We start from the raw sequence: 12,217 nt of genomic DNA on the forward strand, positions 1-12,217 counted from the left end.
TCGCAATTTAGAATTCGCAAAACAGAACTATGATACATATGGCCCTTAGTGTCCCATCGTCCCATCGCTAAAGGTTCAGGCTCCCGCTGGCCGCAAGCGCATTGAGGGATCTTTTTGCGCTGGGACACCTTGTTTTGATCTGGGTTCGCATTCCAGAAGCTGTACAGGATCTGGGGTTTCCACCTGCGGTTGCATAAGTTCAGCTTTGAGTGTACTTTCCTACAACACGGATCCTTCTATGCAGTGTAAAAGTATGTGAACTCTGTGGTGAGTGCAAGTGTCATGGTGCTATGTGCACATGTCTGGCGAGTTTTCCTCCTGTCAGTAGGCAGCTTGCACCAGCCAATTTCTACTGTTAGCAACGCCTAAAACAGAACCAACTACTGACCATGAAAGTGCAGTGAGAATGTGGTTCAATGGCCGGAGTTGCGGACGTCGGAGATGGGAAACCAGGCTTCAGTCTCAGCTTCAGCTTAACATGCTGTGATTCTAGGCAAATCACTTAGGGCCAGATGTAGGTAGGACTCAGTTACCGATTCTTAATTACCGAATTTTACCGATTCGGTAATTAAGAATCGGTAAATAAGAATGGGGGACATGTAGGAACATCCAGATGTTCCTTTTACCGAATCGGTAAAAATCTGTATTTACCGATTCGGTAAATACTGACGGGTAATGCCCATTCATTCCTATGGGCTTTGCAGCCCATAGGAATGAATGGGCATTACCGATTCGGTATTTACCGAATTGGTAAATACCGAATTCCACAAGGGTGCAGGGGGTGTCACTTTGTCACCCTCTGGCACCCCCAAAAGAGGCTTGGGTGCCATGTGGCAGGCATACCTGCCCTAAGGGCAGGTCTGCCTGTCATATGGCACAGGTGTGCATGCACACATGTGCATGCACACTGGAATCGGTATTTTACCATCAAATATATTTGATGGTAAAATACAGATTCGGTAAGGGTTGTGGGACTCAGAAGAGTCCCACCTACATATCAAATTTATCGAATAGGTAAAAATACTGATTCGGTATTTTACAGATTCAGTAAATTTACCGATCGGTAAATTTACCGAATCTGTAAAATATGTGGCCCTACATACCATTTCGTGAATACCGGTCGGTAACGGCCGAAAATACCGATTTTCGGCCGTTACCGACCGACCTACATCGGGCCATTAGTCTTCCTGTGCCTACCATAAATGAATGTGTCCGTAACTGGTGCTCATGAAAAGCACCGGCGTTGATTAAATGCCAGTGCTGAGCACCGGAAATGACCGGCTCAAATTAAGCACTGATGCTGGGGTTGACGAGCTTGGTTATTTGTTTATTGCGGATGTTATTCAGCAACAGCAACAATGGTTTTTGTTTCATTTTGCAGATGATGTTCAGCATTGGAAGAAAGCACTGGTAAAGCCAAAAGTCCCGTTCATGCTTTTCAAGGACCTGTTGGCACTGCCAGTGTTTGTTTTGTAGGGCTGATTAGTCGATATCGACCATATTGATTTTAGGCATTTTCAAAGATAGATCACCTGAGGACACTAGAATTCCGGTCACTAAAGTCAGCATCTAGATAAACTCATTTGTGCTTAACAACTTTTGATGGCTCCAGAGAGGGGTCGGAAGCAATGGGTCAGATAGCTGCAAATGGCGACTTTCAGATAAAGATACCCTTGCTCCGAACAGCTGCAAAATACTACCAGGCCAAACTTCCTATTACAGTCCTTCCTTTTATATTACCCCATGCAATGCTCCTGAAGCTTCTCTCCTCCTTGACTCCTTGCAGCACAGTGTCACAGCGGTGTGCATTGTGGTTTCCTGCCGCGTGACCACACATCACAAGCATTGGATATCCTTCGTTCCAGGATACGGGCATGACGAAAAGTCACTCTGACCCATCTGACATTGCAAGCACAAAGACGGAGATCTTGATGTCGCGCTCAAGAGCAGCAGTCTGTGTAAACTCATAGAAGCGGGCTCCAGGAAAGCCCAAAAACAGTGGGAACTATGTGCTCACACCAAGCTTGCATGCGCCCGTCACGTCTGCTTTCGAGACATGAAGAAGGCTGATGGGAACCCATTCAACAAAAAAACTCCTGCAGCTTACTGTATCGCTTTTCCATCGAAGAGAATACCGCCTGAACACAGCCACAATTTTTTGTGTGCGAAAACCCTCTTTGAAAGGTAGATGTCTGAGACCACAGTCATCAGGAATGAATGGGCATTACCGATTCGGTATTTACCGAATTGGTAAATACCGAATTCCACAAGGGTGCAGGGGGTGTCACTTTGTCACCCTCTGGCACCCCCAAAAGAGGCTTGGGTGCCATGTGGCAGGCATACCTGCCCTAAGGGCAGGTCTGCCTGTCATATGGCACAGGTGTGCATGCACACATGTGCATGCACACTGGAATCGGTATTTTACCATCAAATATATTTGATGGTAAAATACAGATTCGGTAAGGGTTGTGGGACTCAGAAGAGTCCCACCTACATATCAAATTTATCGAATAGGTAAAAATACTGATTCGGTATTTTACAGATTCAGTAAATTTACCGATCGGTAAATTTACCGAATCTGTAAAATATGTGGCCCTACATACCATTTCGTATCAGGGGGAGACCGTCCCCTGGCAGTCCAAGTCACCAGTGTTAAATATATGTACTCTATGCCCTAAGATACAATTCATTAAAATTCAATCAATCAATCAAGGACTTATAAAGGACCACTACTCACCCATGAGGGTCTCAAGGCGCTGGGGTCTGGGGATGGGTCTGCGGTTCAGTCGAAGAGCCAGGTCTTGAGGTCCTTCCTAATTTGCGGCGGCGATGGTGATTGCCTGAGGTGCAGAGCGGGGAGTTCAAGGTCTTCGCAGCGAGGTAGGAGTGTCAATCACAGTCACACCCAGTGACACCCATACAGCTGGCAAGTCTCCAACCATCTCACCCAGTCGTTGAACATTATCACCACATTCCTATATGATCAACCAAACAAGGGTGAACTATGGAAATAAAAGCTCTGAAACATGTTCTGTTCTCTTATGTGTGTTTGTGTGGGCATACATATGTCTGCACTATGTGTGTGCGGTCTCTCCAGTTCAGTGAATATTTCTGGTATTGACCTGTATGTTGTTAGGTTGAATTGTGGGTTGATTGTGTATGCAGTGCTTTGTGTGCTGTAGCAACAAATGTGACGCGTGTGCAGACGGGTGGGACATTCAATCAATCAGCATTTATAAAGTGCAGCAAAACACATGTGAGGGTCTCGAAGTACTGGAGATGTTTGCTACTGCGAGGTGAGTTGTTTATTCAAACATCTAGGTTTTGAGTTCTCTCCGGAATTGTTGGAGTGATTGTGTGGCCCTGAGGTGCAGGGGAAGGCTATTCCAAGCCTTAGCTGACAGGTGCGAAAGATGTGTCCTCTGCTGTAGGCTCCGCGGATCCGCGGGGTGTCTACGATGGCGAGGGAAGCAGATCAAAGGTGTCTGGCTGGTTGGTGGTAGTTCAGGCATTTGTTGATATATACTGGTCCTTTGTTGTGCAAGGCCTTGTAAGCGTGGGTCAGCATCTTGAACTGGCATCTATTCTGGATCGGGAGCCTGGGTAGTTTCTTGAGGTTGGGTGTGATGTGGGATCCTCTAGGGGGTCGAGGATAAGTCTTGCCACTTAATATTGTATCTTCAGGAGACAGACATTGTACTTTTCAGGTAGACCGGTGTAGTGTCTGATTTAAATCCAACTTCTATGTAGTCTTTCAACAGTAATATTATCATGATTGGCTCCAAACATCCTGTTGTGCTCCACTTTGATTCACTGACTGATGTGCTCTTTCACACAGATGGAGAACCACACCTGGCTTCCACGTTTACTGATACTGCTGTGGTGGGGCTGCCTGGCCCACGGGGGCCACCCGGACCGACTGGGCCTACAGGTAACGTAAAACACAGGAAATCAAGGAGAAGACTGCTCCCGACTAGTGTGTTTACTCTGCATAAAATATGAGTGGGTACTAGAGCCACATGCACTGCCGCATCTCGTTGGTCACTACTGTGAACAGTAATTTGTGACACAAAACCTTACCCAGGGTGCAACAAGGGTGTAATCTGTAGCAACACCCTTATTGTTCCTGGCTATATAGGGTGGAGCCTGTGGTGTGGCCCCTTGCTGATCCAGAGTGTAAAGCATGGAGTGTGTGGCAGAGCCATTACTACTCACGGGTGTGAGGAGTGAAATCTGTGGCAGATCACATAATCCTCCTGGGTGCAGCCTGATGTGGTGTGTTTACATCTGTATGTGAAAAGTGTGCAGTCTTTAGCCATGGACTTTACTGATCCTTGATGTAAAGTCACAGAGAGCTTACATCTCCTTGGTGTAAAGTGTGGAGTCTTTGGTGGACATTTACCTCTCCTGGGTGTAAATGGTGGACTATGTGGTGAGGTCCTTACTGTTGCTTGGTGTTAGGCCTGAAGTGTGGAGCAGAGCAGTTAAGGCTGCTCCTCTTTCTAAAGAGTGGGGTCTGTGGCCAACCACTTGCTGCTCCTGGGTGTAAAGCGTGCATTCTGTAGCAGAGTGCTTACTGCCCCTGAGGGTGGACTATGTCATGGATCACTTAATTCTTATTGGTGTATAGGGTGTAGTATGTTGGAGAGCAGCTACCGCAGCTAATGTAGGCGTCCGTAGAGGGGTTATTCATTTTGGCCTATAGTGGAGCCATTACTGGTCATTGATGTAGAGGGCTATGCAGCATCAGTGGAGGAGAGCAAATTACTTTCCCTGCACCCAAAGATTGCGTTCAGGCTGAGGGTCCATCTTTGACAGCCTGTCTGTTGGAGCAATGTGAGTGCCAAGAGTGGTCGTGGAGCCTTGGCCTTTTTGTATTCTTAAATTCTTTCCAGGGCCCGTGTAGTGGTAGGTTCAGCAACCCCAACATCCCTCCAGTCTCCAGCCAGTCTCCACCTACCTCCATCCAGCATCCATCCAACCTCCATCCAGCCTCCATCCTCTGTCGAGCATCCATCCAACCTCCATCCAGCCTCCATCGAGCATCCATCCAACCTCCATCCAGCCTCCATCCTCCATCGAGCATCCATCCAGCCTCCATCCAGGGCCCGGGATTATTATTTACACATATTGAAAGACACGATGATTAAAATGTACCTTACAATACGGCAGAGTTCTATATTATTTCTAAGCTTTTTCTCTTGAATTTCTGCAACTGTGCATAGAGGTCACACAGTGTGGTCTCTGTGTGAGATGGGTCTCCATCATAAACATCCTTTGCTTGCTTGGGAACCTCAGGCCTGGACCAGTGACATACCCGGTGGAACCACCAACGCCTTATCCTTGAGTTCCACCAGCCTCTTTTCAAAGCAGACCAGTTTTCCAGGTCTCCACATTCCATCCATCTGCTTGACCACATATCCCAGCTCTTGATGGCAGCCCCCTGTCCCACAGGAATGTCTGATTAACCAACCAGCCACTCACCCTACCAACTGCCAATGTCTCTATGATTTCCTGAAACAATTAGCAAAAGGCTTTGCAGGCCTCTGCCAATGTCTGCGGATCACCTCCCTATCCTATATGTATAACATTGCTGTCTATCCTCCTCCTGTTCCTCCCCCCCTTAAAGGGTCATCCCAAGTCAAAGTGCACCAATCGAGGTTATCTCAGGACTCACGTACTACCTCAATACTGCACAGCACACTTGGACCTCCGAATCTATATGTATAATCGCTGCTCTACTATATGACTCTTGCGAAAAACTGCTGTGGTTCACCCCAAGACAAGCGTGCACTAACTGAGAGTCAAGACTCACGTACTACCTCAAAACTGCACCGCTCACTTGGACTTCCGAACCTATATGTATAACACTGGTCTACAATATGACTCTTGCGAAAAACTGCTATGGTTCCTGCCCAAGACAATGTGCACTCAGGACTTACGTACCACCTCAATATTGCATGACACACTTGGTCCTCCAAACCAATATGTATAACAAGATACCAGGCTCTATTTTATGACTCCTGCAAAAAACTGTTGATACCCCGGGTCCGGCCAGCGCTATATAAACTCCTTAAATAAATAAATCATCTGTGAATGCAAGACCCTTCCAAGATGGAGGACAGTAGGATTGAACAAAAGGATTGGCCTACTGAATTTAAATTTTTAAAGGTCAAAAACTGAGCTTTTGATTAATGAAATTTCGTTTTACTAGGAATACCCTGGTTATAAGTATCACAGGGGATGTAGCATCTCCTTAACCGTCTGTCAGATTCCATTTCATCTATGAGAAGGGTACAGGGTATCACCACTGTGACCTACCTACCATTTTTCTTCTTTGGTAGCTGTATGCCTCAGAGATGTAACATCTTTCGTTATTGGGTCGAAGGATGCTATTTTGTGCTGTTTTTTCCTTGACAAACAGCATTGTCAGCGTATAATTTTTTAATAGAAGTTTTAGGCCCCCATTCCAACTCCTGCGCAAATCCTAATTCAGATAAGTAAGTGCTTTTGCACAAGAATTGGAATTAGATGTGGTTGTGTCATAGTGCGCCCCGTTTAAACTCCTGTGGTCTGAAGCATTGGTCTGTATTTAGAACACAGAGGTTGGGTGTGTGGTTAAAAGGTGAACTTGATCTGACTCAAGCCAAAGAAAAACATGTTTACAAAGGGAAGTCTGTCCATGGAGTGTCATTTCTGCTGTCAAATAGCCCATCAAGGAGATATTGCTCATGGACGCTACAGAGATTGTTACCGAGGTGGATGTCTGTTGCTACAATATATGTAAATATTATCATCTATCCTATAAATGAGGGTTGCCTTATGTTAGTGGTGGACAAATTAATGTTTCCCACTGGCCTTTCAAAAAAATATTTTTAGGTTTAAATATTTCCTGAATAACCTGGGAAAATGGAACAGTTAAGATAATGAAAATGAGTAATTTTCCCCTAATTAAAATTTTCGGTATTTACTAGGGCCAGCCGGACCTCCAGGACCACGTGGGCCTTCAGGACCAGCAGGACTACCAGGCATACAGGTAAGCTTTTACTTATCATTTGATTAGATATTATTTGCTTCTCCATGGCATGAAAACAGTTACTGCTTATATGATCATTTCTAAACAGTAAATTTAATAGTGTGTGTTAATGAATGATGCAAGACATGATGGAATAGATCACTGTGTGAAGTAAACTTTGACACCATCACATTTAAAGGTTTTAAAATCTTGCTCAGGAAGCTCTAGGACCATCTGGAGGTTTTATCTTCAAATGTGGGTCCTCAATCAAACCATGAATGCCAGATCATGGGAGGGTATTGGCGGATATGGTGAATCACAAATAAATACCGTCTTCTAGTCCTATGATGACCACAAGCATTTAAAGGAAGACAAACTTAAAGGAGTCCAGAAGAACAGAGCTGGAAGGCCACCATATTGTTCTTCCTTTTATCTCCTGTTTCTTTGACCAAATTCATAGATGTTAATAGCATTATAGGTCCAATTGGACACGTGACTGTAAATCTAATTCTGATAGAGAAGGATAAGCTTTCATTTACTCACCCCAGAATGGAGACTATATGTGTGTTTATTGAGAAATAAATCTTCCACTGCAAAATGTTAAGTTGCTTAGTTAGTACGGAAATAAGTGCCATGTTTCACATGTCAATATTTTGTTTGTAGTACAGTTGAAATGTGTTGATATTACGCGTACACCTTTAGAAGAATAAACTGATTTACTTGCTTATTATGGCACGGTTGAAGCCCAGACTCTTGACTCCATCCAGGGTAGATGGAGTCTGCATGTGGTGTGAGGGCTTAACATCCGCTCCAATGGTGTATTATCACTTTAATTTAGAAATATAGCAATGTGATTGTGTTGTTTAGTTAAGAAGATTATGATGATTTTAGGACAATGTTCCCCTTATCAGTTCTTTCCCCTAGTCTTTTCAACCTCTTGAGCATGACACAAAGTCTATTTTCAGACACAGAGGAGGGGAAAACATCAGTTCTCCAAGGTCCTGATTGAGTCTTTCTTATGTAAGGGTATTAGATCCTCCAGCAGGGATAGAACCTACCAGCCCCATTATCTTATCAGTTTTTGGTTCATGATTGGCTCAGACTGGAATAAATTTGTTAAGCGCAAAGCTTCACCCCAAAAGGCGTATTTGCACTATAGACAAACAGCCTTAGGGCAGTTTGAGAAACAGAACAGTCAGTAAACGGATAACCAACTAGTTAAGTATTTAAAGTTTTCTTGAAGGTCATGCTTAGCTAATAGATTTAATCTTCAGGGGAAGCTTATTCCAAAGCAAGGACAGGGCATGTCCTCCAACTTTGGTCTTATTCACACAAGGAACTGAGAATAATAAATCTGATTTAGAACAAAGGGTTTAAAACTGGGCGATGAGGTTCAAACCACAAATAAAGGGGGGGATTTTCTGAACTGCAAATATCCTGCACATGGGAATTAAGGTTTGAAAGGTAACTCTTTGCTTAACAGGCAGCCAGTGTAAATGTGCTTGAGTGTTGGGAGGACACAGTTTTCTTCAATTTTGTCGCTACTCTTGGTAGTAAAGTTCTAAATTCTCTGTATGATTTTAAAAGAAGTATAAAGAACCCCCCCCCTTAAAAAAAAAGATGGCAATAGTCCATTCCAGAAAGGACATGAGCAGAAGCCATTTATGTGAAGATGCTTTGGTTGAAAGGGCAGACTCTTCCTGGTCACCCATAGGTGATAGAAACCAGAGGCAAAACAGCCTTAATCGGAAGTTCCTTAGATAGTTTGGCATCAAAATATATGCCAAAAGACTTGACCTTATAGGATGTGATGGAGCAGGATTTAATAAAGTGGATCAGACCTTATCAATAGTACACGATGGTATTGAGGGATTTGGGATAAGGACTTGTTTAGTCCTTGCAAATATTAGCGTGATCCACAGAATCATCTTCTCTCTTTGGTAGGAATAGACCTCTCACTTTCTTCTGGGTCTCTCCTCATTAGGACCTTTTGTTAGATGATTAGAGAAATGACTGGGGTCTTAGCCATTGTTGTAATAGTTCTCTATTCTTCTGGACCAGGACATTTAGTAGTTTCTATGAAAAAATGCTGTTGTTATCCATGGTATTTCCTGGTAGTTAGCTTCCACCAGTGAACAGCACCATTGTCAATGCTGCATATCATTTCAATATATTTTTCTAGACATTCCTGGTTCTATTTTTCAGTTTGGACTTGCATCTGATTTAAGTTTTCAGCGCCCTTCGAGTAGTTGTCTCAGTTTCTGATCCTCTTCCCACAGAGGCTTAATCTTGAAGAAGCTTTCCAGGCTGATTCGGTTTCTTCTTCAGATGAAAAAAGCCTATCCTTCATGGCTCTTAATCTATTTCCTAGGCAGTCGTATCCTATTTTATTTCCTACTCACTGTGCTTTCCCTTATTCTCATTATGCTCATCGGGGAGATTATCGAATTAAGAAACCTTGCCACCGGCTTGAATGGTGCAATCAATGCTTAAAGGGTCCAGAATAACGCGTCTTCTCATTTGACTCTCCTTGGCTATAATTTGTGTTAATATGTACCCAGTCCAGCAGACTTTTTTTGTTTTCCATGTTTCAGTGGCTTCTAGCAATCATCCTTTCAATGTCTTTCATAGGGTTTGCCAGGGATGCGCGGACAACCTGGAGTGAAGGGTCTGAAAGGAGACGATGGAGACAAAGTAAGTGAATCGCGTACAACACCCAACAAAATATATTCACATTGAGTGTCTGCATAGCGATCCTTTCTTGAGTTATTCCATTCTTTTTTTATGCTAGCAAACGTCTATCTGAGCAACTCTGCCTGCTGCCTTTACATTGTAAGGTTGAGCTATTTGCTGCTCTAATTTCTTTTACATTTACTGATTCAGATTACCCAATAGTTGACACTCCGTAAATCATTGCACTAAGGCTTCAGAATATTTTGAGACTTCATGAATATTTGCCCTATTTGGTAATCACAAACACTCTAGGCATAATAGGTAAGTATTTAGGGGCAGATTTACAAGCTCTTGCGACACTTTTACGCCGCCATTGCGTCACTTTTGTGACGCAGCGGCGGCGTAAACCATGCGCCACGTTGCGACCTATTTATAACGTGACGCATCTAGGCAGATGCGTCACGTTGCAAAGCCCTGTGCCACATGAAACCCGCGTCAGGTTTCATGTGGGCGGTCTGTCGCAGGGTGGGCGTTCCCTCGCAGGAAAGCCCCGTAAAACTGACGCAGTGAAATCTGCAAGATTTCACTGAGTCAGTTTTACGACGCTGCTGTGTCAAATCCTTACGCCTGCTTGAAGCAGGCGTAAGGAGTGAGGCACCATGTTCAGTATGGGCGGCCCCTGTGCCTTGAAGGAGTTGCGTCGCGCTTGCGACGTGACTCCAGCAATGCGCCGCCCTTGCTCCTCAAGATGCGTCACGCATCTGCCCCTCCTTGCACCATGGTGCGCTGCATTGTCAATGCGACGCATCTGTGGTGGCGCAAGGGGGGGCATTACGTCACGCATCTGTTCTGGCGCATCCCTGCTGATCTGCAGAGATGCGCCAGAAGACGTAAATATGCCCCTTAATGTTAGAGATAAGATGACCCAGCACTCTGAACAGCTGCTCTGTTTTCACCCTGACCCAGACTTTGGAGAGTTTGGATGGCTGTGTCTACCTTTCTGGACATGCTTCACTGGCCTTGTGTCCTTTATTCCTCCTGTCAATCACAGCTTCTGTTTATGTCATACGCTGAAGACTGTCTAAATAGACACACGTGTACATGAATGGCCAGCATTAGCCTCCTCTTGCTTAGATGAAAGTAATACAGTGCATCATGTTGACCCTGGAGTAACAGACCAAGCAAGTCTTCTTTTGTTTTTCTTTTTATATTTAAAAAGCACTTTGTATTTTGCTTTAAACAGGGGCACGCTGGACCAGCAGGAGAGAAGGGCGCGAAGGGACTGCCTGTAAGTAAATGATTTCTTAATCTGATGTAATGTGTGTTCAGGAGCTAATGACCATGAAACCACCAAACCAGCCAGTTCTGCTCATGGGGAACACTTGCTGATCGCACTACTAGTAGAAAACTGATGGAAGCCAGGATAACTCAAGCCATGAATTGCTGATCATCAACACCAACTAATCTGAAGGGCCAAGCCAGGATTTTAGCTTGTCTCTAACAAACCTGGGGAGCCTGCACAAAGTTGTAATGAAAATACTAAACTCTCTCTCACTTTCTCTCATTCTCCTTCAGCCTAGCTAACTGCATCGTCTTTCATTCTCCCTCTTTCCATCTTCTCTCTCTTTGTTTCTCCCACTGCCTTGTTTTCTGTTTCTCTTCTCACTATCTTTGCTGTCAATTTTTGGCACCACTATCTCTCTCTCCCTTTGCTCCCTTACTTCTTCCCTTTTCCTTTTTCCCTCTCTTCCTTTGTCTCTTTCTCTTCCAGCCACAGTCACTTTCTTTCAGTTGCTCCCTTTCCTCCTATTTCTTGTTTATCCACTGCCATTCACCCACCTTCTCACTCTCTTGTTTCTGCTTCTGTCTTTCTTGTTATCACTGCAAACATACTTACCATCCCCTCACACCTAGTAACTAGATGCAAAGGTTGATTGAATTGAGCCAATGTGATACCTCTGTTATTTCTGCCCACATGAAAGTATGCTCACTTTTTGGTCCTCCTTGCTGTTCCCACCTCCGACTGTACCCACGCGCAGTGAGTGCATCCAAAGTCTGTGATGAGCGCCTGCACCAACACAAGCACAAACCAGCACCAGTCCTCCACTTGACGTGGACTTTCCAGTCCATTGAACATAACGTGATCAGAGATTGCCAATCATACCACCGCCCACTCTTCACTGTGCTCAACGATTCGATCGGCATGCTCACCTACACCTGATAACACACATGTTGAAGCTTTTCTTTCATCCTCCCTTGCGTACTTCATGCACTACCATTATCCTAGCATTTTCCATGCCCTGAGGTGGCCAATGACTCCAGCTTTATGTTTTTTAGGTCAAGCCTAGCGCAGCGCGCATGCGCTGCCCTAGGAGAAGGCCTCTTGGAATCACTTCAGGCTTTCTGCAAATTCCATCTAGGTCCTGAGGAAGGCCAAGTTCGAAGTCCGAACATCATGACTGAAACATGTAGACCCTCTATCTAGATCAACGCCCTCGATAGTTCATTTAGAACGCGTTTGCACTGTCT

At 44.6% G+C, this 12,217-nt stretch overlaps 1 protein-coding gene across 1 annotated transcript in view; it reads left to right on the forward strand.

The window, feature by feature from the left end:
- COL26A1 (collagen type XXVI alpha 1 chain) overlaps positions 1 to 12,217 on the forward strand; it is a 715,305-nt gene that overhangs the window by 673,370 nt on the left and 29,718 nt on the right. The window contains exons 9-12 of the mRNA XM_078679370.1: positions 3,839 to 3,931; positions 6,975 to 7,036; positions 9,647 to 9,709; positions 10,932 to 10,976. Of these exons, the coding sequence (XP_078535496.1) occupies positions 3,839 to 3,931; positions 6,975 to 7,036; positions 9,647 to 9,709; positions 10,932 to 10,976 (263 nt within the window). The remainder of the gene's footprint in view (positions 1 to 3,838; positions 3,932 to 6,974; positions 7,037 to 9,646; positions 9,710 to 10,931; positions 10,977 to 12,217) is intronic.

This window comes from Lissotriton helveticus, chromosome 3_1 (genome assembly GCF_964261635.1).
Source record: "Lissotriton helveticus chromosome 3_1, aLisHel1.1, whole genome shotgun sequence".
Lineage (NCBI taxonomy): Eukaryota > Metazoa > Chordata > Amphibia > Caudata > Salamandridae > Lissotriton > Lissotriton helveticus.